Source organism: Bombina bombina, chromosome 10 (assembly GCF_027579735.1).
Source record: "Bombina bombina isolate aBomBom1 chromosome 10, aBomBom1.pri, whole genome shotgun sequence".
Lineage (NCBI taxonomy): Eukaryota > Metazoa > Chordata > Amphibia > Anura > Bombinatoridae > Bombina > Bombina bombina.
In genome coordinates, this window is record NC_069508.1 from 34,505,461 (window position 1) to 34,531,179 (window position 25,719).

General features: G+C 38.0%; 1 protein-coding gene across 2 annotated transcripts in view; it reads right to left on the reverse strand.

Moving 5' to 3' along the window:
• The window catches only part of STX6 (syntaxin 6), a 51,704-nt gene extending 26,358 nt beyond the window's left edge, over positions 1 to 25,346 (reverse strand). The window contains exons 1-8 of one of the 2 annotated variants that reach the window (XM_053693947.1): positions 25,224 to 25,346; positions 11,744 to 11,913; positions 10,342 to 10,436; positions 9,391 to 9,453; positions 7,945 to 8,067; positions 6,467 to 6,573; positions 3,849 to 3,943; positions 811 to 3,673 (exon numbers count right to left, since the gene is read on the reverse strand). In XM_053693947.1, the coding sequence (XP_053549922.1) occupies positions 3,597 to 3,673; positions 3,849 to 3,943; positions 6,467 to 6,573; positions 7,945 to 8,067; positions 9,391 to 9,453; positions 10,342 to 10,436; positions 11,744 to 11,913; positions 25,224 to 25,258 (765 nt within the window). In that variant the 5' untranslated portion in view covers positions 25,259 to 25,346 and the 3' untranslated portion in view covers positions 811 to 3,596. Of the gene's footprint in view, positions 1 to 810; positions 3,674 to 3,848; positions 3,944 to 6,466; positions 6,574 to 7,944; positions 8,068 to 9,390; positions 9,454 to 10,341; positions 10,437 to 11,743; positions 11,914 to 25,223 lie in introns of those variants that run through there. The other variant, XM_053693946.1, reaches the window with a different exon arrangement.
• Between the last annotated feature and the right edge of the window lie 373 nt (positions 25,347 to 25,719).

A 25,719-nucleotide genomic window follows, 5' to 3' on the forward strand; every position in this document is an offset into this window, starting at 1 on the left:
ATAAAGTAGACCAATAGAAAGAGGCCAATATATGTGCAGCTAGACCCGTCACTGAATAGAAGGCAGCTCAGAAGCTGTACTGTAGTAACTGGCACATTAGTAAGGGGGGTAATATTATATATTAAAGTCATCAAGGCACTTAATATGCTAAAACATATAAGAGGCTTATTTCCCCACACATTGTAGGGGTCCTTTAGATTCACCTGTAATGTAGCTTTTTAAATGGGACAGTAAACACCTTGAGATGTTAATATAAAATGTTTAGTAATGAACAGTTAAACACCTTTGCAATATACTTTGACTATTTTGTCACCTTTTAGTGTAATTTGGCTCTGAAAATTGTGGAATTTCTATTTCTCTTTAGTAGAAAAGAACCCTGCTGACTTCTTAAGGTGAACCCTGCTACATATCTTTCCCTAATTGGCTTTTACGGACAACTGCTGCAAAACAATGCATTTTATAATAAAACAAAGTGACAGTGGCTATCCTTGCTGTCTGCAGACTAAAGCCAAAAACAAGATATTAATTTGTCTTAAAACTTTTAGACTTGGATTCTAGGTTATTCTATAACAACAAAATATAAATACCTTGTGACTTCAAGGTCCTTACTGTCCCTTTAAATATTACACACTACAAATGTAATTTTTTAGATTAAACAAAAGAAACAAACCTGTAAAAGTAGATTCTTATCAGCTAGGAATAGAAGACAACAATCTACCACATTGTTGTCAGTTCACAATTGTTTCCATAATTTCACTGTAATAGAAAATGAATGCTTTAGAAATACACACAGGAAAGATTTGGGACACATTATCGGTGGGGCATCAGAAATCATATTTATTTAAACCATAATGTCATCCACACAGATTTAGCTTTCAAGTTGTATTTGTTTATTTACATTTATACAGGAATTCCGCGAGTACAGAAGAACGGAGGAAAAGTAGATCAGTAGCCGACTACAAATGAAAGTGCAAGAGGATATTAAAGGGACACTAAACCTAAATGTTGTCTTTCATGATTCAGATAGAGCATACAATTTTAGGCAACTTTCTAATTTACTCCTATCATCAATTTTTCTTCGTTCTCTTGGTATCTTTATTTAAAAAAGCAGGAATGAAAGCTTAGGAGCCGGCCCATTTTAGGTTCAGCAACCTGGGTAGTGCTTGCTGATTGGTAACTAACGGTAAGCTGTTATTCCTGCTTTTCAAATAAAGATACCAAGAGAACAAAGAAAAACACCCTTGTGTCTGCTCACTGCTGTTAAGAAACAAGTGATAATACCCAGGCACCGACTACCGTGTACAGTTGGATAAGCTATGCATGTGCACTGTTACTGTCTACCTGTAACACACAGGCACGTGCACTTCCCATCAAGGACAATGATATAAAATGTATTATGAGAATGGGTTCAGGATAGTGCATTGCCTGCAACAGGGCGATTTTTCAATAAAAATGCTAAACACATACAAGCAAAACATTTTTTAAAAACAAAACAGTATTAAAGGGACAGTATACTGTAAAATAGTTTTTCCCTTATGTGTTTACAATTGCTTTTTTTACCAACTACAGAGTAAAAAATGTATGAAAATGAGCTTTTTAAGGTTTATTTCTGTATATTAAAGCTCTGATTTTGTGTTTTGATGCCACAACCTAATAAAATAGGTTGAGCTTGTAGGTATAATCAGATCTCATTACTGTATCACATTGTGCACATATACCTGCTTCTTTATCTTATATCTGTCCTTAAAACAATCACCAATACTTTGAGAGAACAATGGAAAATCAACATTTTATTACCTTATCTCTGTTTTATCCCACTGGGAGTATAATTTCTTCTGCTGGCTGTGTTTACAAAGCTTATCTATAGCTGGTACGCACGGCCACAAACTTTCAGAATAGGTGGGGATACTACATGCTAAATTAACCATTTCAAATGCCAATATAAGGGTAAAGGAGCTACTTGTAAACAATTTAATACACTCCAGCAGGTAAAGTGGATCATTGGGAACAAATTAAAGGGGAGAAAATATTTGAGTAAACTGTCCCTTTAAGCCATACTAACTAATTTAAGTTAATACACCAGTTCTATGTCAAATGAAGTATTTACAATAAAAAGACTGCTGCTATCCAGTTTTACTGCAGAGAAGTCGGCAAAGCTAATAAAAATATTGCATACATTTCTAGCTGAACAAAAAAACGGCTAAAAAAATATATAAAATGTAGTATACAAAAATACGAAGCCAATTTCAGAATGTATTATAACCCTTTGCTGGTCCGTGAATCCAATGCGTGTATAATGTCCTTAAGACATATACAATGGATTAAATAGTAGCTTACATTGCCGTTACAATATCGGCATACATATAGTAAGTCTGCCTTTGGTTCAATAAAACATTGCTAATTTTAAAACATAGGATCAAGAGACGGTTGAATACACAGTATAGCAACTGGTGCTAAAACATCCCATGCAAGATGGGCTAGAGACAAGCTAAAGATACAGAGACGGAAGGGCTGTACAACATAAAACACACATGGATACCAGGGCTCAGGACAGTACAACATAATCAGAGCCCGGTCTACTATAAAACACACACAATGCAGATTCAGTAGTGTTCATACAGATACAGTATGTAAACAAGAGTTCGCCACAAAACCCCACAGCAATACAAAGAAATTATTTTACAAATTATCAGCAGGTCAAACGATGGCACACCTCTGTATAGTGCATATACAATACATACATCACCCAATTCATTAAAGTCTTCTGGGACAGTTCTAGTGGAAAATATTTAAGCAAGAAGAAATGTCATAATTCAGTAAATACTACACCAGAGCTTCTTAGGTTGTAGAAGAAATTCTTAAAATGCAGTTCTAATATCCACCAGTTGTAGAATGTTTATGGGTTTTTACAGTGATTAAGACTCAAATCCAACTCTGTTAATACTGCAACAGTAATAGCTTCCAGTGTTTATAGGTAGAAATCGGAACTTAAGTTTTTTTTTTAAACTCATAATTGTAAAAAACGTTTGTGTGTGTAAACCTTTTTGGGAATCAAAAGAAATGGTTAGTGTTAGAACATGTGCAGTATGTGAAGAACTGGCCTCTTGAAATGATGACCATGGGTGCCTAGCACTCTTAGCTGTAGGTCCGTGCCTGTAGTTGTGGGTCACCTTAAGCCTTATTGCCCACTGGGTTTATAAGACTTGACGTGTCTATAATCAACACTCCACACACATTCTTTAAAATGTCCCATACCAAAGTTGGTCGTAGAAAATCACGGATCTTACTTCTCTCCTGACTACGTAGACATGATACACCATAACAATGTGCCACTTCTCTTTAAAAGGTTGGAAGAGAACTCTGAAGGAGCCGTCGTTCACACCAAGGAAAGTGAACAGATATCTGTAGGAGAGAGAATTCCGTACAACGCAATTGTGCAATCAAGAAGAACTTGAAGAAGCTAGGAGTAGTTATTGACCACATGGTATTAAGCTTCATTTTCCCAGATTCTTCACAGCAATACCACTTCACAACACACTGTGTCAAGGTTAGTGTTTGTTTTCTATAATGTCCTATGTGAGGAACAGTCTTCTGAGTCAGAGTGAAAAAAATAATATGAGCACAACCAGCAGAAGAACAAGCAGCACAATGATAGCGCACCACTGTCGCCGATCTGCAGAGGAGACAAACATGGCTTTAATATAACTGAAGACAGAAGTATAGAGCAATATATTTTAAGCTTCCGGGCAAATTATGAAACCCTCTCCCCATCCCACCTAGTTTATGACTGCAAAACTCCATGTGTGTAACAAACAGATGTTTGTTTGGAGCACGTTCATCATACTCACCACTGGTCATGTGTGACACCTTTGCTAGTTTCTTCAGTACATTATCCATGCGAGTCTGTGCTGTATCTAACTCGTGGTTAAAGTCATCTAGCATCCTGTTGAGTGAGAGGATACAAAAGCTCAATAGGAACTGGATTGGTAGAATTCATAAATCTGGTTTATCATTAAAGGGACATTGTACACTAGATTTTTCTTTGCATAAATATTTTGTAGATCCATTTATATAGCCCATCTGGGAGTGTTTTTGTAACAATGTATAGTTTTGCTTATTTTTAAATAACATTGTGCTGATTTTCAGACTCCTAACCAAGCCCCAACGTTTTAGATGTATACTGATGTCTACAGACTCCTGCTTAATCCTGTTTGTGTAATCTGTGTTTTCACACGCAGGGGAGGGTCTGCTTTACCTGCTTTCTCAGCCCCTTTTCACTTGGTGTCCCAGCCTAACTTCATCAACAGTGCTAAATTGGGAGCTTCGAAGTAAGTTTTTATACTGGATTTTTTTATCAGTATCTGAGCATATTCTTCTTTATAGTAAATATGAACTGGATATAATATAGGCCAAATGGGTACTCACATATTAATAGAGCACACCAATGTGCTAGTAGGTGCAGGCTGTAGAATTATTGGGTGTAACAGCTTACACACAGCTGGGATTTTCAGTGTGCTGCAATGCAGATCAATCAGAGTATAACCATATATTTTGCTAATGTCAAATGGGTACTAGACTATGCCTGAGGAAACGGCCTTATAGCGCAGAGAAACGCGTGGCATGTATAGGGGGACATTTGGATACCCTTATTCCACTTTTGTATTTGTTTTTAAACTTTTTTAATAAATACCATATTTTACAAAAATCCAAATTGAGTAGAAAGACCTTACCTGCCTGTGATTGAGTTCCTATTGGAGTACCATTATTGGCACTTCCCTGCACCTGGATCCTGCTCATTGGAAGAACCATAGTGAGGTGACCTGACACCTGCTATAAATCTGTCAGTCTGCATCTACCAGCACATTGTGTGCTTGGTGAATATGCAAGTACCCATTTGACATTAGCAAAATAAATGGTTATACTCTGATCTGCACATGTAGTGCCTTCTATCTATGCTTTATATCCATTGCAGCACACAGTAAATCCCAGCTGTGGGTGAGCTGTTACACCCGATAATTCTACAGCCTGCACCTACTAGCACATTGCTGTGCTCTATTAATATGTGAGTACCCATTTGGCCTATATTATATAGAGTTCATATTTGTGTTTAATGATCCTGCACATGAGGCCCCCTCTGTTCTTCTTTATATTCTACAGCTTTAACCCGGATCAATCGGTGGAGGAGGAGGCAGCCAACATACGGAAATTTATTTTAAAGGAGGATTCTCCTATATCCAAGAAGTATATTTTGTTCACTTGGGACATTTCTTTGTAAAATCTGTGTGTATACTTAATATGGTTATTTGTATATTATACATTGTATCAGACATACTGTATACTTAATATGGTTATTTGTATATTATACATTGTATCAGACATACTGTATACTTAATATGGTTATTTGTATATTATACATTGTATCAGACATACTGTATACTTAATATGGTTATTTGTATATTATACATTGTATCAGACATACTGTATACTGCCAACTATTAAGCAGTTTTACTTTTTTACAAGCGCCCCCTTAGATTGTATTATATTATTCTTCTTTATAGTAGTGTCTATTACGTGCAAATTACATATTCATTTTGTAACAGCAGAACTTGGAGGCAGACTGCAATACTCATTAGTACACTTTTCACATTCATAACCATTCTTTGCATGGCACACTATGTAAACCTGTACAATCATCTAACTCGTGGGTTGACAAAGGGTGATTGAACTCAAAATGTAACTTATAATACAATGTTTAATTATGGATAGATAAAAGAACACACACAATGTAATTATTTATATTGCCCTGTAATTTACTTCTGATTTCTTGCCCACTGCTCTTAGAAAGGCTGGAGCCTGCAACATGCTACAGAACGATTGCTTTGTCCAGAGAACGAGCTATTTTTTCAAACCAATAAACATACTCAAGAGGCTTTTCAAAAGTTTTGCTTACAGTTTGAAATGCTTTTAAAACATTTATTTCGTATAAAGATGATTAGTAATGGTGCTTAGTTGTGGCTATAAAGAAAATTGTACTGGTCTACCAGTCCGACACTAGTAAGAAATTAGGTTATTTCCGCTATGTAATACTGAATGAACTAGTATTTGTTTCTGTTTAGATTACCAACTTTTGTTTCCTTTTAATAGTAAACTAAAGTGATATTTTTCCACCCACCAGCACTCATTTTTGTAGCCAGTTATCAGTTTTAAGTCTTAAAAGTATCATAAGTTTTTTTTTTTTTTTTTTTTTTTTTTAAGTAAAACAGGTGCAAACGTGTAGTTAAATGGAAAAAAAAACAGAAAAGGAAAAATAAATGAAAGACAATGAGGTCATTCATTGTAAACAGATATTGTACAACAAGGAAATTGCCAATCTGTGCAACATCAGCCATCTGGCTACACAGGTTCAGTTCTTATGTTAAATAGGTTTGCTTTGAACAATGAATAGTCTGCAGCTAATGCTACTTACACCGCTTGCTCATCCAACTCGTTGCCAATCCGCTGTGACATGTTCTTTAGGACACCGATACTGCCAGACACCAGCTCTAACTCTTCATCTTGTTGCTCCATAATCATCTGAATGAAGACAATGCGTCAGACCCTATAGCAACAAAAACTAATAGCCGCATCAACATCACTACATGTGTATAACTTATCAAGTGATGTATTTTAAAAATGTCAAGCCAATTCCCATTGTATTGATGTTGTTAAACTGGCTCTAAAAGCTATTCCAATCCATTAGAAGACATGTAGTTTGCATTAGTAAAACAGATGGAATTAGAAGGAAAAAAAAATATATAACAGGACTTAGTTAACATACCACAAATGCTATAAAAAAAACAGTCGAAGTGCAGGTTTTAAAGGAAGATCGCCATGGAAACAGAAGACACACAGCCCAAAGTAAACACTAAAGCAATGTCAGCTAATAAATGTAATACCTATGATCATTGCCTAACAGGTTTGTATACAGATTGTTCCGGATAACCATTCAGATCACTTCAGGACAAGTGTAATCAATACATTTATAGAATTGTGAGTCACTTTCTAATGGCTAAACACTTCAATGCAATCATAAATGAGCAGATATTTGCCTATCATTTAAAGGGACAGTCAACACCAAAATTGTTATTGTTTAAAAAGACAGATAACGCCTTTACTACTCTTTCCCCAGCTTTGCACAACCAGCACAATTAGATTAATATACTTTACAACATTTAAACCTCTACATTTCTGCCTGGTTCTAAGACACTACAGACAGCCTCTTATCACATGCTTTTTTATTAGCTTTTCACAGCAAGACTGCTAATCCATGTGAGCCATATAGATAACATTGTGCTCACGCCCGAGAAGTTGTTTACAACACAGCACTAATTGGCTAAAATGCAAGTCAATAGATAATAGTCATGAAATAAGGGGGCAGTCTGCAGAGGCTTAGATACAAGATAATCACAGAGGTAAAAAGTATATTAATATAACCGTGTTGGTTATGCAAATCTGGGGAATGGGCAATAAAAGGATTATCTATCTTTTTAAACAAACATTTTGGAGTTGACTGTCCCTTTAAGTACAGGTTTTTATAGCTTAAATGTGTGATTTGATCATTAACCCTTTAATGTAGCAAAATCTACTGTGTGAGGAATCAAAAGTTCATTGAATATTGCTTTCTGATGGATTGGAACAGAGGCTGTTACAGTGCCAAAAATGCATCTGAAACACTAAAACAGGACAGTGTTGTTTTCAAATGTTTTAGAATGGATTAAAATTGTCAACCCCTGAAAAAAGTCATGTAAAGAACTCTGCAAGAACATACTGCTGATTTAGAGGGGGGGGGGGGGGGGGTCACAGTTGGCTGATAAAAAACAAAAAAGTACAAACGGTCACAAAAAATAAATCAATCTGATTCTTGTATGCAATCCTGTTTATCGCTAAACACTTCATGCTCATTACCTGCTGCTGCCCAACTTGACCATCTAAAAACTTTGAGTTAGCGGTCTGCAGATCGTGATCCAAGCCCTTGTATTTATCTGCTTCTTGGTTCCAACCTTGCCTTGTCCCCTCTCCGAGTAGAGCCTGAAATAGAGATATACAGCATGTTATGCGCATTCCCGCTAGCTGCTGGAGACGTGTGTAAGACAGCGGCAAGTTTCCTGCTTTGATAGATAATCTTGGCTAACATTTTGTAAACCTAAATAACCAAGGGTTAGTCACTGAAATATTCATAAATATTGACACCAACTAATTCTCAGGTGAATATATAATTTGCTGGCCCCTTTGACTAACTATACTCCATATATACACACACACAGTATCTATTTAATGGGCAAACCACTCGGTTTCAATTTAAGCCAACAATAAAGTAAAAAAAAAAAGGCAGTCATTTTGCAAACTATTACACAGTGCCCACCCAGCTGCTTCATAATGCCACCCAGTTGGCAACATTTTCTGTTTACATGCATACAAACAGTCCTGCCACCATGCAGCGCACACCATATGATCAGAGGGAGTTTTCTGCACTGTGGGGTAGATCCATTCATGTGCGTCATGTGTGGGAGCTACAAGGCTTGGGTAAAAGTGTCTAGGGTAATGAATTAGACATTTTTGAATTAGAATTTCTCTTTAACATAACAAAATCTACTTTTTAGCAGTCAAGAAAGTGACAGATACAACATATCACTAACAGCGTGCAGTTCTGCATCAGTATGAATGTGCTAAATTTAGATTTTATTCTATATTTTAGACTCCCAGATAACTATCCCAGTTATAATAGCCCCATATTTTCCTACGCTGCACATTAACAGGGCATTGTACTGTAATTTTATTCTAACTGTATGTTCCCATTGATCCATTGCATATACTGGAGTGTATAACATTATTTATAAATAGTGCCTTTATTTTGTCATTTGAAATAAGCTGATTTTGCCTTTTGATTCTCGTTTACATAGTTTTTCTTTAGACAATATAAAAGTATTCAGCAGTAGCTGAAAAAGGAGTAATGAGATAAGAGAATCAGGGGTGTGTATAGAAATACACACACGCCTCATGCCCAGCCCACTTAAATAGGCTTGGTCTTCAATGAGCAAAACCATCTATTTCATATACAAAATAATAAACATAATGGAGCAATTTCTGATATATTTTATATTCTGCAGCTGGTATAACAAGTCAGTACACTGTCCCTTTAATGTACATAACACACCAGGTGACCTCCCTTAAGCTGTCTGCACTACATCACAGAACTGGGATTCAGGAACCAACAAGGAGGGCTAACAAGAAACACAAAGTGTGAGCTGAAACCTGACTGATTACACCCTCATCTTGCCTAACCCAGGGACCCTTTGGGATACACACAAGAGAAGTAGGTAAAACCAGCAGATAAATACTGCAGTCTCTTACCTGTCTGTTCTTTTTCTCAGCCAAGGCCTGTACAGATGGACTGGTCATCTGATCCTTCATTTCCTGTGCAGAGAAATATTTTACGTTTAAAACCACAACAAAACTGCAACGTGAAATCTTGACAATCATGAGAAACTAAAAGGCTTATGCACAACAGCAAAGCATGTTACAGCGAGATAAAACTCACTGTATTTATGAATACAAAATATATATCAGCAATTAAACATTGCAAAAGGTCTGCATACAAAACATATTTTAAAAGCATTTAAAAGCTAAATATATTAACCTATATATGCAGCTTTTTGGGCTATGTGGAGCAGGTTTGCATAAGCGAGCCAGCTGCCACATATTTAAGAAGCAGAAACTGCTTCTTTTTCTTCTCCACCTCCTCAAAGGTGGTGGGATCAGTCAACAGACACTCGCTCGTTCGGGGTGATTGACATCCCCTGCTCCAGTGCAATTGGTTGCACGGGAGCGGCATTGCTCAAGAATCTTCTTGTGCGATGTTAAATTTCACTATTGCAAGTGGCGATTGCAACCAGACAGGTTCACTACTTGCGAACTTGTCCGCTACAAGGATAGTAAATATAGCACAAAGTGTTATTTTATTATATAATCTGTTCAGGCCAGTCAGACAGATATAAATGAGCTACAATTAGTCTCTACCTGACCAAAACGTCATCTAACAGTTTCCACTATTACCCAAGTCCTCAACCCTGACTAAGGCAGACAGAAGGGTTTGTGTTCGTTCATGGACACCAAGCGTATCTCATCCACTGATCACAACTTCCCTAGCACCTTTTGGCAATGACCATTCCAGCCTTCATTATGAAAAACAAATTGAACAGATTTACAAAGCTGCATTTTTGTGAAGTCTGATGTTTACGGGCCCCATTTCTGTAATTAGACAAAGATTTGTGCAAATGTTGAATGTGACATCTATAATCTTACCTTTACACACTGACGCGTTTCACTGATAAACATTTTCCGTTGCTTCAGTTCAGCTGGGTCCAGACTGAACTTGCGTGGGTTGGATTCCACAATACTTAAGTAGGAGTAAAAGAAATATCGTACAGTGTAGACATTACTAAAACCTACATACAGGTTTTAAAATTGTGTAAATAGTGACCAGCTTAGTGCCCAATATAAGAGATTACACAAAGACCTCCACACTTATGTAAACACAAGAGAACTGCCCATGCCAGTTTCTAATAGGTCTTTCTATCTCTTCAAGCAAGCAGCATATTACTCAGATGTTAAACTGAATATCTGACATATACAAGGGACATGAAACCCAAAATGCTCTTTCATGCTTCAGATAGAAGATACAATTTAAACAACTTTCCAATCTACTTTTGTTATCAAATGTACTTCATTCTCTTGGTATTCTATATTGAAGGAGCAGAATTGCACTATTGGTATCTAGCTGTAACACATCTGGTGAGTCAAAATAGTCAACTAGCTCCCAGTACTGCTCCTGAGCCTACCTATGTGTATAAACCTACGTGTATATACCTATGTGTATAAACAGCAGAATACAGCAAAATTGATTAACCCTTCCCTGCCAGAACTTATTTGTCTACATCGGAACAAAGTTCTGATGTGAACATATAAGTAAAAAAAATTGAAATCACGCATTCGTTCATGCAGTCGTGTGATTTCAATGGTGGGATTGCGTCAGGGGCGAGTGCCTATGACGCTAATCACGCCCTCCACCCCACAATCCCATTTAGGAAGCGGCTATGGCTTTAGTACAGCCAAACATTGAGGACTTTCCATGTCATATTAACAGTGCTAAAGCCCAGGGAAATTAGGACGGCATGGAACGTCCTAATGGCGGGAAGGGGTTAATAAGTTTCGTCAATACTACAAGGTCCCTCTAAATTTTTTAGAAAGGCAAATTTTAGCTTGAGTGCTGTTTATCTAGATACACAGGGCTCTAGATGTGAAGGAGGGACACATACATTGCAATATAATGCTAAAAATTTCTTAACATGTCAGTGAGTTATTGATTATAACCCTCTTTTTCTTAACTACTACAATGAACACTCCTCTCAGTCACCGTTTCAGATATTTACTACTTTAAACTTTTTAAAAATATAAACAAAAAGAAAAAAAAAAGTAAAACACAAATAACAAATATCAATATCTTTGCTCTGTGTGCTGTATATCATCATTACCAATTAAAATATTCCATAAAATGCAAACACTGTTCAACAAAGAGTTACTTTTTATATTTGAATCTGATAAAATGGGTAGGCATTATGTTTTATTGTCAAGGTCTTTCTTTTCCCCATTGTATAAAATAACTTTTTTGATTGCATATAGCAAAGTTATAAAATAAAAAGGATATTAATGGTCTCATCCAAGTCCTCTAGATCCCACTCGATGCTGCGCAGGTTGTTGCGTAGCTCGTTGGTGGTCCAGTCCAGCTCCTCTCGTGTGGCAGTGGATGGGTCGTGAAGGAGATCTGTCCATCGTTGGAATAAGCCTTGAGCTGTATTTACTGCCTTCTGCACCTCTCTGGGAAAAACACAAATATCAGCTATAGATCTGTCCGAACCACACAACATCCAAAATGCAAACAGTAACAGATTCAATAGGACCCTCTAAGGTAGCTACACCATGTGTGTCCTTATTTCTTATCCTAGAAATAATTGTAGTGTATGACCCAGCAATTTTACAGTTTTTATGGTCTGCATTTATGTTTCAACATTCAGGGGCCAGAAATCTGTAGTTGTTATTGTGTCACTTGTAAAATAACAACATAATAAGAAACTTCCCAAACACTATACAAAAAGCAATTCCTTGTCAAAAGTAGCATATATACACATACATAAAATATGACACTCTCTTTCTTAGAAGATAATAATGTTTAAACATTCCCTATCATAAAGGGTATAATTCAGTCTTGTTAAATAATATGTCAAATCTGTCCAAGCAATAAAGGATATAATTAAATCAATGGATAAAACAGCTCAACTTGAATGAAGAATCTGTAGATAGAGATATATATATTATATATATATATATTTTTTCCTTGATCTCGTCCAGAGCAGCTCTTTGTCCAAAGACAAATTGTGAGCCTCTCCTTATAGATTATATTCCAAACAAAGCACAGCAAGAACGAATCCATGATTCAAAGTAGAATTGTATTACTTGACATAAAATCTACTTAAAATGCATTTACAGAACCATTAAAAAACAAAATCATCAAATATTGCCATCTCTAATGCGGCCATCACTTGCACAGTCCCTCACACAGTCTGTGATGTTTTCTGTGATGTTGTTGGCTTGTGTGGTGCATTTGCTATTTGATGTGATCCTGTCCGTTATCCTGTTTTGTAATAAAACCCTATGCGATTTACCCTTGAAAAAGTCTACGTAGAGTGCAGGCGAAACATGTAGAGTTATATTACAGGAGAGTAGCATACCGGATGGAACTGCTTTAAGTAACAACCTCACCACACAAGCCAACAATTCCGAGTAGGGTGGATGGGAAAACATTTTAGACAATGTTAGGGACTGTGCATGAAACAGTCCCAATTGAGGTGAACAAAATGGTATACCTTTTTAGGGCTAGATTACGAGTGGAGCGATATTTAAACGCTCCCGAAGAAACTCCGTCAGAAGTATGTTTTTTGCATGCGTCGGGAGCGCTTGTATTAGTTGAAAGTAAATAGTTATCTCTTGCTAAACTTGACACGCATAAAAAGCCGAACTTAGAATATTACACGCTTAATACACAAGTATTCCACCATATAAGTCAATGGAGCAAAAAAAGAAAAGTGGGGGGGGGGGGGGGGAAGGAAAATAACGTCCAACTCGTGCACAAACTCGATCACATATTCTCAAGTGCGCTAACCCAGCATGAAAATCTCAATATATCACATTCCAATGTTCTTCACATAGAAGAATAAGTTTTATTATTCATAAATCTGATGGTATTTTGGTAAAAAAAAATAATAAAAAAAAATATATATATATATATATATATATATATATATATATATATATAAAAACAAGGAAACTCCTCGGCACACCAGGGATACAATAGGTAAAAAGCCAGTCTTTATTTGGTAGTTGATAAAAACATAATCCTCATACAGCAACTTGGTAAAACAATTATATGAACTGGAACAGGGGGAACATCACCTACTGTGACATCATACGCGTTTCATGCCTCTGGGGCACTTGTTCACTGATTATATATATATATATATATATATATATATATATATATATATATATATATATATATATATATATATATATATATATATATATATATATATATATATATATATATATATATATATGAGTAGCCGTGTTAGTCCAGAGATTTAGATATCAAAATAACAAGAGAGTATTACATTGAACAAAGATACTTTTTTTTTTTTTATTGGACTAACTATACATTTATAAATTGACAAGCTTTTGGAAGAGTTCCTTCCTTTATCAAGTCTGAAGCAATACTGACCAATTCAATGGAATTTACAGATTATATCTTAAAACACAGAATAGCTAAGAAGAGAGAAAGTGCAGGGAGAGGAGGAGGTGTCGTAAAAATCATGAGGGGGGCTTAGGTAACAGACAGACAGTGTCCAGTGTAGGAGAACAGACAGGGGAAATATATAGCTTTACATAGAGCATATACTGACATAAAGTTATATATCAACATTGAATCAATATCTATAAAGATGTGGAATAAAAAAAAAAGTATCATTGCTCAATGCAATACTTATTTTGATTAGATAGATAGAGAGATATAATGAATTTCTATTTATAAATACATAGAACATATTTTGCTATGCGCAGAACAATGTTCTTTTACAAATCGTCATCTGTCAATCAATTTGACAAAATGGCGAACGGGAGAGCTGTGCTTATCGTCGTAGCGGTAAATAGGTAAAAATTCTTCAATATATATAAATATAAAACATTTCATGAATTAAACCCTTATTAAGTTTTAAAAGTCTATGCAATGCCGTGGGGCACTATTAGTAAATTGACCTTCACTTTAAATAGTAATTTTTTGGATTTAGCTGTTTTAGCTAACACATCTACACTATGAATCATCACAAAACTGAATGTTGTTGCTTTTGGAATCAATTCTGTAGACACAGAAAACAGGTTAATGCAAAGCATGTATATGGCAGAAGACTTTGTCCTATAACTTGTGATAATGTTAGCATAGAGCCATGCTGTTCTAACAGCAGGGTCAGTGGCAACTGTCTCAGTCACATGATACCTAGTTAGTAAATAATACATTGCAAGTGGTTTACAGCAATGAGTAATATTGCAGAGCAATGATATGTTACTTCCTCGTGTCAGGCTATAACAGTCACTGCCTCCAGCCCTGTATTTGTGTACTTTTGTTGGGCTTTGTTTCTGCCAGATTATTAACCCTTTGCAGCAAATAGCATTAAACCATTGGCTGCTGGTAAAACACAAAGAGATGGTTAACATTACCCCTCCCCCAGTGACCTGGTAACCAGGGGCTCATACAGGAGTGTGAAGTGACTGGAACGTGGGAGGGCAGTGCTAAGCCAGTCCGACAGTCATACTTTCCACATACTCAGTGCTGCACTGCCCGGAGCAAAGGAACAATCAGTGTGCAGGCATAAGGTGCAGGGAGAGATCCAGAGTAAAGTTCCCCATTCCCTATGATCAGGCCGATCTCTCTATAAGGTGGTTGCAGTGGTTTTGGCTTTGGAGAGAAACCTAAGTACCCAGACTGAACCATAAAGAGAAAGACGTAGGAGGGCTGCTGAGTGACACTGTTCTGCCATTGTGCTGGTGATCTAATCAGTCTGCAGTGCTCACTAGTACTTCACATGCAAACTCTCACTGTACAATCACAGGGCAGTAGGGCATAACTGATATTTGTGTATGCAGTACAGAATATCTGAGGCAGCACATTTTCAGGTGCCAGGCACAGATTATAAAAGCTATCGCTATACAAATGCTATGCGCACCTGGTGAACCAGTGATGGGCACTACTGGTGTTGATATCCTCTCTACGCACTACGCAGTCATATGAGTAAGAGCTCTCAATTAAACTGTGATGCAAAAAAACAAAATATACTTGTGCAATTATGGCTGCCTTCTCAGTTTAACAATGCAGGCTAAAGCAAGGAGATTGCAGCAGCCAGTGTGTATTTAACTACCACATCCCTTTAAAGATCCCTTTATCTTTACGTTTCATCCCCGGCTCTGGACACCTACATAATATCACCCTGTGCCCCATTTCCCCCCCCATCCCTGCACATTTGTGCAGAAACACCCGCTTCCTCCTAACCTGCATCTCTGCTCACTCACAACCACTGCCCTGTCACCTGTATCTCTACACAGTCGTGTGATTTCGCCTGCTGTGCAGTCACCCACATCTCTGTAGATTCGCATCACCCCAACGAGATTCAAAAAGATAATCTGAGTGAATGAACATATTTTGCAATACTACGCACCGTACAGATCCATCCGTTTCCTCAAAAATAAATGCAACATATTAACAAGGCCCATTTGAATACGTCTGGAAGTTGCTTATCTAAATATTTTGTGACTAAACCTAGCACCTAATTACAGATTCAGTAACACTAATGATGTATGCCCCAAATATAAAAACAGGGCTGTATTACACAGATTAACCTGACCATGTTCCCCATGATGGTCCCTTATGGATAAACTTCTTAACACAGGAAATGATAAGGATGTCCACTGTAAATACCAATAGCTTTTGTTTCTTCTGAATCTAAACACTGCCCTGTAATATACAATTACCATCCCCCACCGTGTCCCTCAGCAATAGACAACCTCCGTCACACAGCACTCACTATAGCCCCAATAACAGATACACACAGTTCTTCCCCACAGAATAAACACACAGCCTCACATCATGTTCCCTATAGCGCGCACAGACACACATGAGCGACAAATTACTTATGTCATGCCTGGTGCATAAACAAAGAAACCACTTCATGTTCAGCAAACTATAAAAACAGCCCTTACACATACACCCCCCACCCCCCCAGCAAAAACACCCCTCCCAATGTTTACCAACCTATGTAAACACAGTGATCTTACACCTTCCGTCATCACTTATACATAAAAAGCTTGTGTTTCACAGGGGAAAAGGGACAGTAGCCACTTTGCAATTACAAGACATGTCTGTTGTGCTGCTATATAATAACATATCAGCCAAGTCTTAATATTTTTGAAACACCCTCCATTTGCCTTATTTGTTGGAGCCAGTGTGGGCTTTAGTCCACAGACAACAAGGCTAGTCTTGGTCAAAGTTAGTATAAAATGCATTTCTTTGCAGTTGGTATCTGATAAAGTTAATTAGGGGCATGTATGTGTCAGGGTTAGCCTTGACAAGTCAGCAGATGCGTTCCAAGTTCTTAGAAATAGCTAAATCACATGAAAAGAGAGCAACATAAACAACGAAAGCATATTGCCAAGTAGTTTTATCACACATAACTTAATATTTTATCTAAAAACTTTTAGGCGTTTTCTATTGGAGAGCAGGTATAGAAGACTACCACTTCCTAAATGCTAACCTTTGTACAGCACTATTTTATAATGAGGGAGGGGAAGGTTAGCATTCCCTCAAGTTTGATGCTTCCTCATCAATAAATATGTGCCAGTCTGCCTTAAAGGGGTACTTAAGTTTTTTTCCCTTTCCAAAACATGGCATTTTAATATGAATGACTTCTATTATCAAATTTACTTCTCTTGATATAACTAAGTAAGTTCAGAAGCCTCAATGAACTACTGGAAGCTAGCTGGTGATTGGTGGCTACACACATATGCTTAGCAGATGTTAGGTCCCAGTAGTGCTTTGCTGCTTTGGAACTGACTAACTAGCGACTAGGTCTGAACCAGTTATTGGTTAAGGCATGCAAGGTAAATGCCATCTAGGTAATGGCATAAATCTATGTGTTTAATCCCTGCAAATGGGTTAAAGTCAGTTTTGGAGCAACAATGCACTACTGGTCATGTGCTCACAGCCACAAATAACCAGCCATGTTCAGCTCTAGAACAAAAGTCTTTTGCATAGTGCGTAGCCTACACAGTGGTTACTACAGTGTGCACATGAATCTGCAGCTATATCAGTTGTGCCCAGGACAAAGTGTGAGAAGGCACGTGGAGGGTATGTATATATGCCTACATTATATTTAAATATATAGTAAAATAAATTAACTGTGCACATTTTCCCCAGTTTTCTTGGCTTGTTTAAATCACTAAAGCAGGGAGATTCTTAAAGGGACACTGAAACCACATTTTTTCTTTCGTGATTCAGATAGAGCATGCAATTTTAAGCAACTTACTAATTTACTCCTATTATCATTTTTTCTTCGTTCTCTTGCTATCTTTATTTGAAAAAGGCATCTAAGCTTTGTTATAGAATGTTGCAAAACACTGCTGCCGGAGTACTAAAGACACATGCACACTCCTGAGCTCTTATGAGCCTACCTAGTTCTTCAACATAAGATGCCAAGAGAACAAAGCACATTTCAAAACAGAAGTAAATTAAAAAGTGGTTTAAAATTGCCTGCTCTGACTGAATCATGAAAGTTTAACTTTACTGTCCCTTTAATGTTGCCCTGTAGATTCTCTGGCTATATCATCAAAAGCTTCTACAAAGGGTGAAGCTCTCAGAAGATCTTTAAACTTGGGGGTCTACAAGAAAAGGAGGGGTTTGTTCACTGCCAATGGCTTTGGATGCACATTCCTATCTCCGGTTTCCTTTATTAGCATGACATATTACCCTTACTAGACTGGAGCAGCAATCAGAGCAAGAAAGAGACAGTGACAGAGGGATAGACAGGGAGAATGCAAGGGGATCAATGCTTGCGTCATACAAACCTGGACCCTGCTACTCTGTGTGTGTATATATATATATATCCAGATGTTTATAGCTTCATAGCTATTTTACACAAATATTTATAAAGCCATAAAAAAGTCTCTTTTTACACAAACACACTAGAGTCATAGCAGATAAATGCCTCATTTACACAAACACAGCTAAAGTGATTGTCTGACAAATACACTCGAAACCTTGCCAGATATTTTGTCAGTTTACTTAACACTTAAAATGTTCTAAGACACACAGTAGTACAATAGTAAAATGCTCTAGTACATTACAGCACTTCAACAAAAAATATAAAATTGTTGTTGTAACGTCGAACCCATTCATCAGGATTTCTGTAACACATTAGAAACTTGGTGCTTGGATTTGTCATTAGGAAGACCACAGACTTCTGCCCAGTTTTATGGGATGAAATCAAGGTTAGCAATCCACATTTCCTTTAGGCTGTATGTGGGAACTATAAATCCCAGCATGCCATCCCCCAAGGCAGAACATACAGTGATCTGAGATGTCATTGCAGAAAATGCAGCATGTCTGCAGAAAGAACAGTACACATGCAGGAACTGTTAGTGCTTTCAATTTGTTATGCTGCTCCACATTAGACAGTTCTCTTCAAATAGAGCAGTGCTCTGGCTGCACTGTGTAAGTTTTCCTTAAAGGGACATGAAACCAAAACATTTTCTTTCAGGATTCAGATAGAGAATACAATTTTAAACAACTTTCCAATTTACTTCTATTATTTAATTTGCTTCCTTCTCTTGTTATCCTTTGCTGAAAGGTTTATCTAGGTAAGCTCATGAGCAGCAAAGAACCTAGCTTCTAGCTGCCGATTGGTGGCTGCATAAATATATTGATTGTCATTGGCTCACCCATATGATCATTTAGAAACCAGTAGTGCATTGCTGATCCTTCAACAAATGATACCAAGAGAATTAAGCAAATTAGAAAGTTGCTTAAGATTGTATTCTCTATCTGAATCAAAAAAGAAAAAAAAATTGGGTTTCATATCCCTTTAACACAGTGCATCCAGAGCAAAGTGCTGTTTGAAGTGAACAGTCAAATATGCATTAGCGCTGCAAAGCAGCAGCACACTGATTGTTGACTGGCTCTTGGAGATTTTTTCAAACCCGCCCCCTAGCCTTTCCCAGTCTGCAATGCTATTTATTCGGAATGTAAGATGTTTGTATGAGCATTGCATCTTTTTTATTATTGCATTTCTATGTTAGACCAAGAGAAAATGAAACAAATGTATTCTATAGAAATTTAAAAATTTCTTTTTTTTTTGTATGCAGCTAATTTGCAATGCTGAAGACCTGTGCGCTCCCTGATTTAACCGTATGTCTGCAGTGTCCAGATGGGAGGATCCAGGCTTATCACTGTCTCCCTGTTGCCTCCTCTCTGGTCACCAGGGCTGGCAGAGATGGAGCAGGACAAACAGGTGACCTGGACAGACATTTTTCCATTGAGCCATTGATAACACTGCTTTGCAATAACTAGCACTGCAGTTTACTTGTGGAGTTGAATTGTGCACTGTAAAGTTTGCGGAATGAGTGCCCGTTTTTTTTAAATCCTATTAAAAACAGGGGCACTTTCATTCATTAAACTTTACATTTCACTGGTTTTGTTAAAATACTTACCTTTTCTTCTTGAAAGCCGCTGCATCGCTTCTCCAGCCTGTCGCAAGCCTCTTCATACGTCAGCAATGACGATTCCAGCATCCTCTAATCACGCCCCCCCCGGGGGAATCATTACTTAAAGCAACGCCGTGATTGGAGGAAGGCCGGGATCGTCATTTCTGAAGCAGCTTTCATGAAGAAAAGGTAAGTATTTTAACAAAACCAGTGACATGTAAAGTTTGATGAATGAAAGTGCCCCTGTTTTTAATAGGATTATTAAAAACCGGGCACTGGTTCATCAAAACTTACATTCACTTTAACACCTTACACCAACAGGGGCCGCACAGCTCACACTTGTGCCCTTGTCCTTCACACAGATACACTCCACTGGGCCATTGTGTGTATTGTTGTGTTAAATAGTGCAAGGATGGTCAACAGGAGGCCCAGGAACCCACACGTGGCCCTCTGCGGCCACCAAGGAGCAGAACCAAGATTTTTTTTGCCAAAGTGGAACTACATATGTGCTTTGGGGAGTTCTGGTGAGTGGGCATACAAGATGACCAAAACCCTGGTACCCTCTAGATGGGAGAGCAGCAAAGTTCACTACAACATTACCTAGATCTGGCCCTGTGCCACTGGACATTTTCAAGAAATATATTACGATTATGTGTTAAGCAGCCATAAAGGTAGATACACAAGATTTCTAAAATATGTGGCCCCCACGTGTTTACTTTTATAAAAGCAAGTGAATTTAGAAAGAGCTGCTGAAAGCACCATATTAAGTAGAAATTGTGTTAAACCATTAATGCCAGCAATGGCTCCAATGCTTTGCTCTTAAAGACAACACCTTGAAATGTATCAACAGAGTCAGAATGTTATTAGAACAGATTAACACCTTGTTTGCTGTTATTGTTTTTCAGTGGTCAAAAGCCACCAACCACTTTCCTTATTTGAAGATGCCAGTACAGACCTGAGTCTGGAGACAACTGGGCTTGCTACTGTTATTGTAACAAAATATTAAATTGTTGGCTTATGCAGAAATCATAAGATAAACTGCAAAAAAATAACGGATGTGTGGCAGGGTTAGGCTTAAGACGAACATTTTTAGACCTAAATTACAAAAAAGGGGAATTTCTATATAACAAATTAAAAGTGTTTACTGTCTCTAAGTACCTTTTTCTAGCAGCCTATCCTTAACCACCAAAACCCCTAACAAATTAACCTAAAGGTTAACCTCTTGCCTGCCATAGCTGCCCAGAACAATGCATCAGCGTGAAACCAAGGTAAGCCCCACTTCTGTCACAGTCTAAACCAGGTAGACACCTAATATTTATTTATAAAATATTTTACCAGGAAGGATACATTGAGATTTTTCTCGTTTTCAAGTATATCCTGGGTCCACAAAACATTGCATTGATACAATAGGGTACAATAAAATTCAAAAACAATAATAATACACATTAGATGCAAAATTTTTTACATAGAACAGGTAAGAAATATATAGTCAACCATGACAGGTGCATTCTGTTTTGAGATATGTAGAGAGGGATCTCTTAAAGGATATTAGGCTTGGGGAAGGTTTGAAAGTGTGCGGGAGGTCAATATGTATAATAAATATACATATGCAACCACTCGAAAAATTACTGGTTCCAAACAAATCTGGCAAGCAGTGACTTATCGCAGACCTGTGTTACATCCACACGTTTAAGTGGCTCCTAAAATTTCCTGACTTGAACTAATTTGTCCTTGGTGGCTAAGATGTTAGATTTCTTTATGCATGAGTTTTTCCCCTGAAATGTCACAATATTAATAAAAACAATCCAGTGTTCTTTCTGTTATAATACAGCTTACACTATGGATCCTGGCAAACAGCAGTTTGAAGTGGGAGTGCACAGCTCTGTGATGCATGTGCGTTTATAAAGATCAACAGTCGCTTGTATAAACATAGGTTTTAGCTAAATTTGTCATGCTCTGTATACATAATTTTTCCACTAGTCCCAGAAAATATTATTTCCGGAGTAGTAAGTTTGTTCCCAGGACTGGAAAATTATAGTGACATTTTCTGCTCCTGTATATTTATTTATGTAAATGCATTTCTACTGCCATAATATAGTGAAAATGTGATTACTGTTGCCATGGCAATCACATAATAATCACGAGCATGAAGTCTTACAGTGCAGAATGCTATTTCCTCTTTACAAAGGGGTATTTACATAAACTTTAAAAGAAGCTTACCTAGAACAGCTCCAACCATATCATATTACCTGATGCTAAGAATAAGCGAACATTCAGTATTCATTATTTGTGTAATGAAACTAACGAATAACAAATGCCAAATGTTTGCCCGTCCCTGTCTGATTCTTTATCAGGTGTAAACCAAATATTTGTAAGAAACATAATAATAAAGAAGGAAGACGTATGCACATATCATGGACTCTAAAAATGTACACAGTTTACAAGTGTTCACACTTTATTTGCACCTTAACCCTTTAACGCCGTTAGGACGTTGTATTTCGTCCGAATTTTGCTGGGCTTTAGCGCCGAAGGACGAAATACAACGTCCTAACTGCTTGGCTTTCCTGAAGCCACTGGCGCTTCCCTGATGGGATCGCGATCTGGAGGGCGTGCCTAGCATCATAGGGACGCCCCCCTGACGCAATCCCATAAACAAAATCTTGTGATCACTTGCACGATCGCGAGATTTCAATTTGTTAACATCGGAACAGTTAACCCAGGCACAAAAGGGTTAAATAAAATGTTTAGGTAGTTTCTAAATATTTTGATTGGCTTCCAGGGTTCATGCTAACACGAAATCCCTTCCCAAAAACCTATATAATATAGAAAAGAACCTGCAAATGAAAGAATATTACAAAAAATATATTATCAAGGCACAGGACATACGCTTTTCCCTCCTAAATATACCCCTAGTATATATACCCCTACTGCTATGTATGAAAGCAGGTGACTTGTCATATGACGCTGTCAGCACACAGAGTAGGTATGGATGGCAGGATCTGTAGTGGGTGGAATATGCTAAATGTCATCATTCAAGGACTGAAATAATATAAAGGAACAGTGTACTGTAATTTTCCCCCTAAATGTGTTTCCAATCACGTGTTATACCAGCTTTGTATGAAATGCATGGAGTTTATTTTTGTATATGAAATAGCCATTATTTTTTTTCTTTGACACCACAACCAATTAAATGGGTTGAGTTTGCAAGAAAATCAGATTTCTTTTTTTATCACTTTCTGTACGCACACAAGCGTCTGCTGGCTCTGTTTAGACAGCTTTTGTATTTTTTTTTTAGCCAATACTCAAAGTATAGAAACATTCAGTATGTGTAGGGATACCACAGGCAAAATCTATTTTAAATATAGAAATAAAAAGTAAATTATCTATTTTATACAATTGAATACACTCCAGCAGCTAAAATGGATGATTGGGAACAAAATAAAGGGGGGGGGTGGAATTAGGGTACACTTTAAGGAATACAATTTTGCAAACTTTGTTAATAAAATAACTTGTCTTTATAAAGAAACTTAAAAACAACACTAAATACAGTAGAATTCCATAATAAATGCAAGCATAATAAACAGACAATGCAATAACACAGTCTGAATTTCAAATAAGCAGATTTGTTTTTTTACAAATTTATTCCCCCCCCTCCATTTGCAGGCCCCTTTATCATGTCACAGCCATCAGCCAATCACAGACTAGTATACGTATACCTCATGAACTCATGCACATTCTCAGTAGGAGCTGGTGCCTCAAAAAGTGTGTACAGTATATACCATCCTCCTGTACTACACACTGCCTACGCTCGTTATTTACCGTCCTCCTGTACTACACACTGCCTACGCTCATTATTTACCGTCCTCCTGTACTACACACTGCCTACGCTCATTATTTACCGTCCTCCTGTACTACACACTGCCTACACTCATTATTTACCGTCCTCCTGTACTACACACTGCCTACGCTCAGTATTTACCGTCCTCCTGTACTACACACTGCCTACGCTCAGTATTTACCGTCCTCCTGTACTACACACTGCCTACGCTCATTATTTACCGTCCTCCTGTACTACACATTGCCTACGCTCAGTATTTACCGTCCTCCTGTACTACACACTGCCTACGCTCAGTATTTACCGTCCTCCTGTACTACACACTGCCTACGCTCAGTATTTACCGTCCTCCTGTACTACACACTGCCTACGCTCATTATTTACCGTCCTCCTGTACTACACATTGCCTACGCTCAGTATTTACCGTCCTCCTGTACTACACACTGCCTACGCTCATTATTTACCGTCCTCCTGTACTACACACCGCCTACGCTCATTATTTACCGTCCTCCTGTACTACACACTGCCTACGCTCAATATTTACCGTCCTCCTGTACTACACACTGCCTACGCTCATTATTTACCATCCTCCTGTACTATACACTGCCTACGCTCATTATTTACCGTCCTCATGTACTACACACCCATATTGCGCACCACCCCCTATACTACACACTACCTACGCTCATATTACTCACCACCCCCTATACTACACACTGCCTACGCTCATATTACTCACCACCCCCTATACTACATACTGCCTATGCTCATATTACGCACCACCCCCTATACTACACACGCTCATATTACTCACCACCCCCTATACTACACACTGCCTACGCTCATATTACTCACCACCCCCACTATACTACACACTGCCTACGCTCATATTACTCACCACCCCCTATACTACATACTGCCTATGCTCATATTACGCACCACCCCCTATACTACACACGCTCATATTACTCACCACCCCCTATACTACACACTGCCTACGCTCATATTACTCACCACCCCCACTATACTACACACTGCCTACGCTCATATTACTCACCACCACCCTATACTACACACTACCTATGCTCATATTACTCACCACTCCCCTATACTACACACTACCTATGCTCATATTACTCACCACTGCCCTATACTACACACAACCTATGCTCATATAACTCACGCCCCCCTACACTACAAATCACCTAAACTCATAATACTCAACACCCCCTATACTAGTCACTGCCCACGCTCATATTACTCAGCACCCCCTAAACTACGCACTGACCCCCTTCTCCCCATCATACACTGATCCCTCTCCTCCATCACACAGACTAATGACACTCCTCCCCCCCCCCCAATAACTTACTAATGGCCCCCTATCCCCATCACAAACGTACTAATGACCCCCTCACCCCATCAAACACGGACTAATAACCACCTCACACCAATCACACACGGACCAAACTTTGCCCCTCCGGTTACTATTACTCACCCTCTCACCACAAAGAAAGGATCCTCCATCGACATGTTGCGTCTATGCCCTGAGCCCGGCTCCCTCACTCAAGTATCCCCTCCTAGCTGAGCCCGGTTGTATGGAACACAATGCCAGCCAGGCCCAGCCGACACGACGTCACTTCCGACCCGCTCCCCTCACGTATCTGGGATGGAGCCTGTGGCTTGAGGACAATAGGGGATATGGGTGGCCTCTGTGAGGGGCTTTTTCTTACCTGAGGTGATTTATCACACCAGGTCTGTGCAGCTATAAACATATAACCCCCTCGTCATAATGATTAATGAAACCATACACTTTTATATATCCCCCCTCATCATTTATACAGCATTATTGTACATATAATATATAAACATATAACCCCCTCGTCATAATAAAACCATATCATTTTATATTTTCTCCCTCCTCATCTGTACACTATTATTGTACATATAATATATAAACATATAACCCCCTCGTCATAATAAAACCATATCAT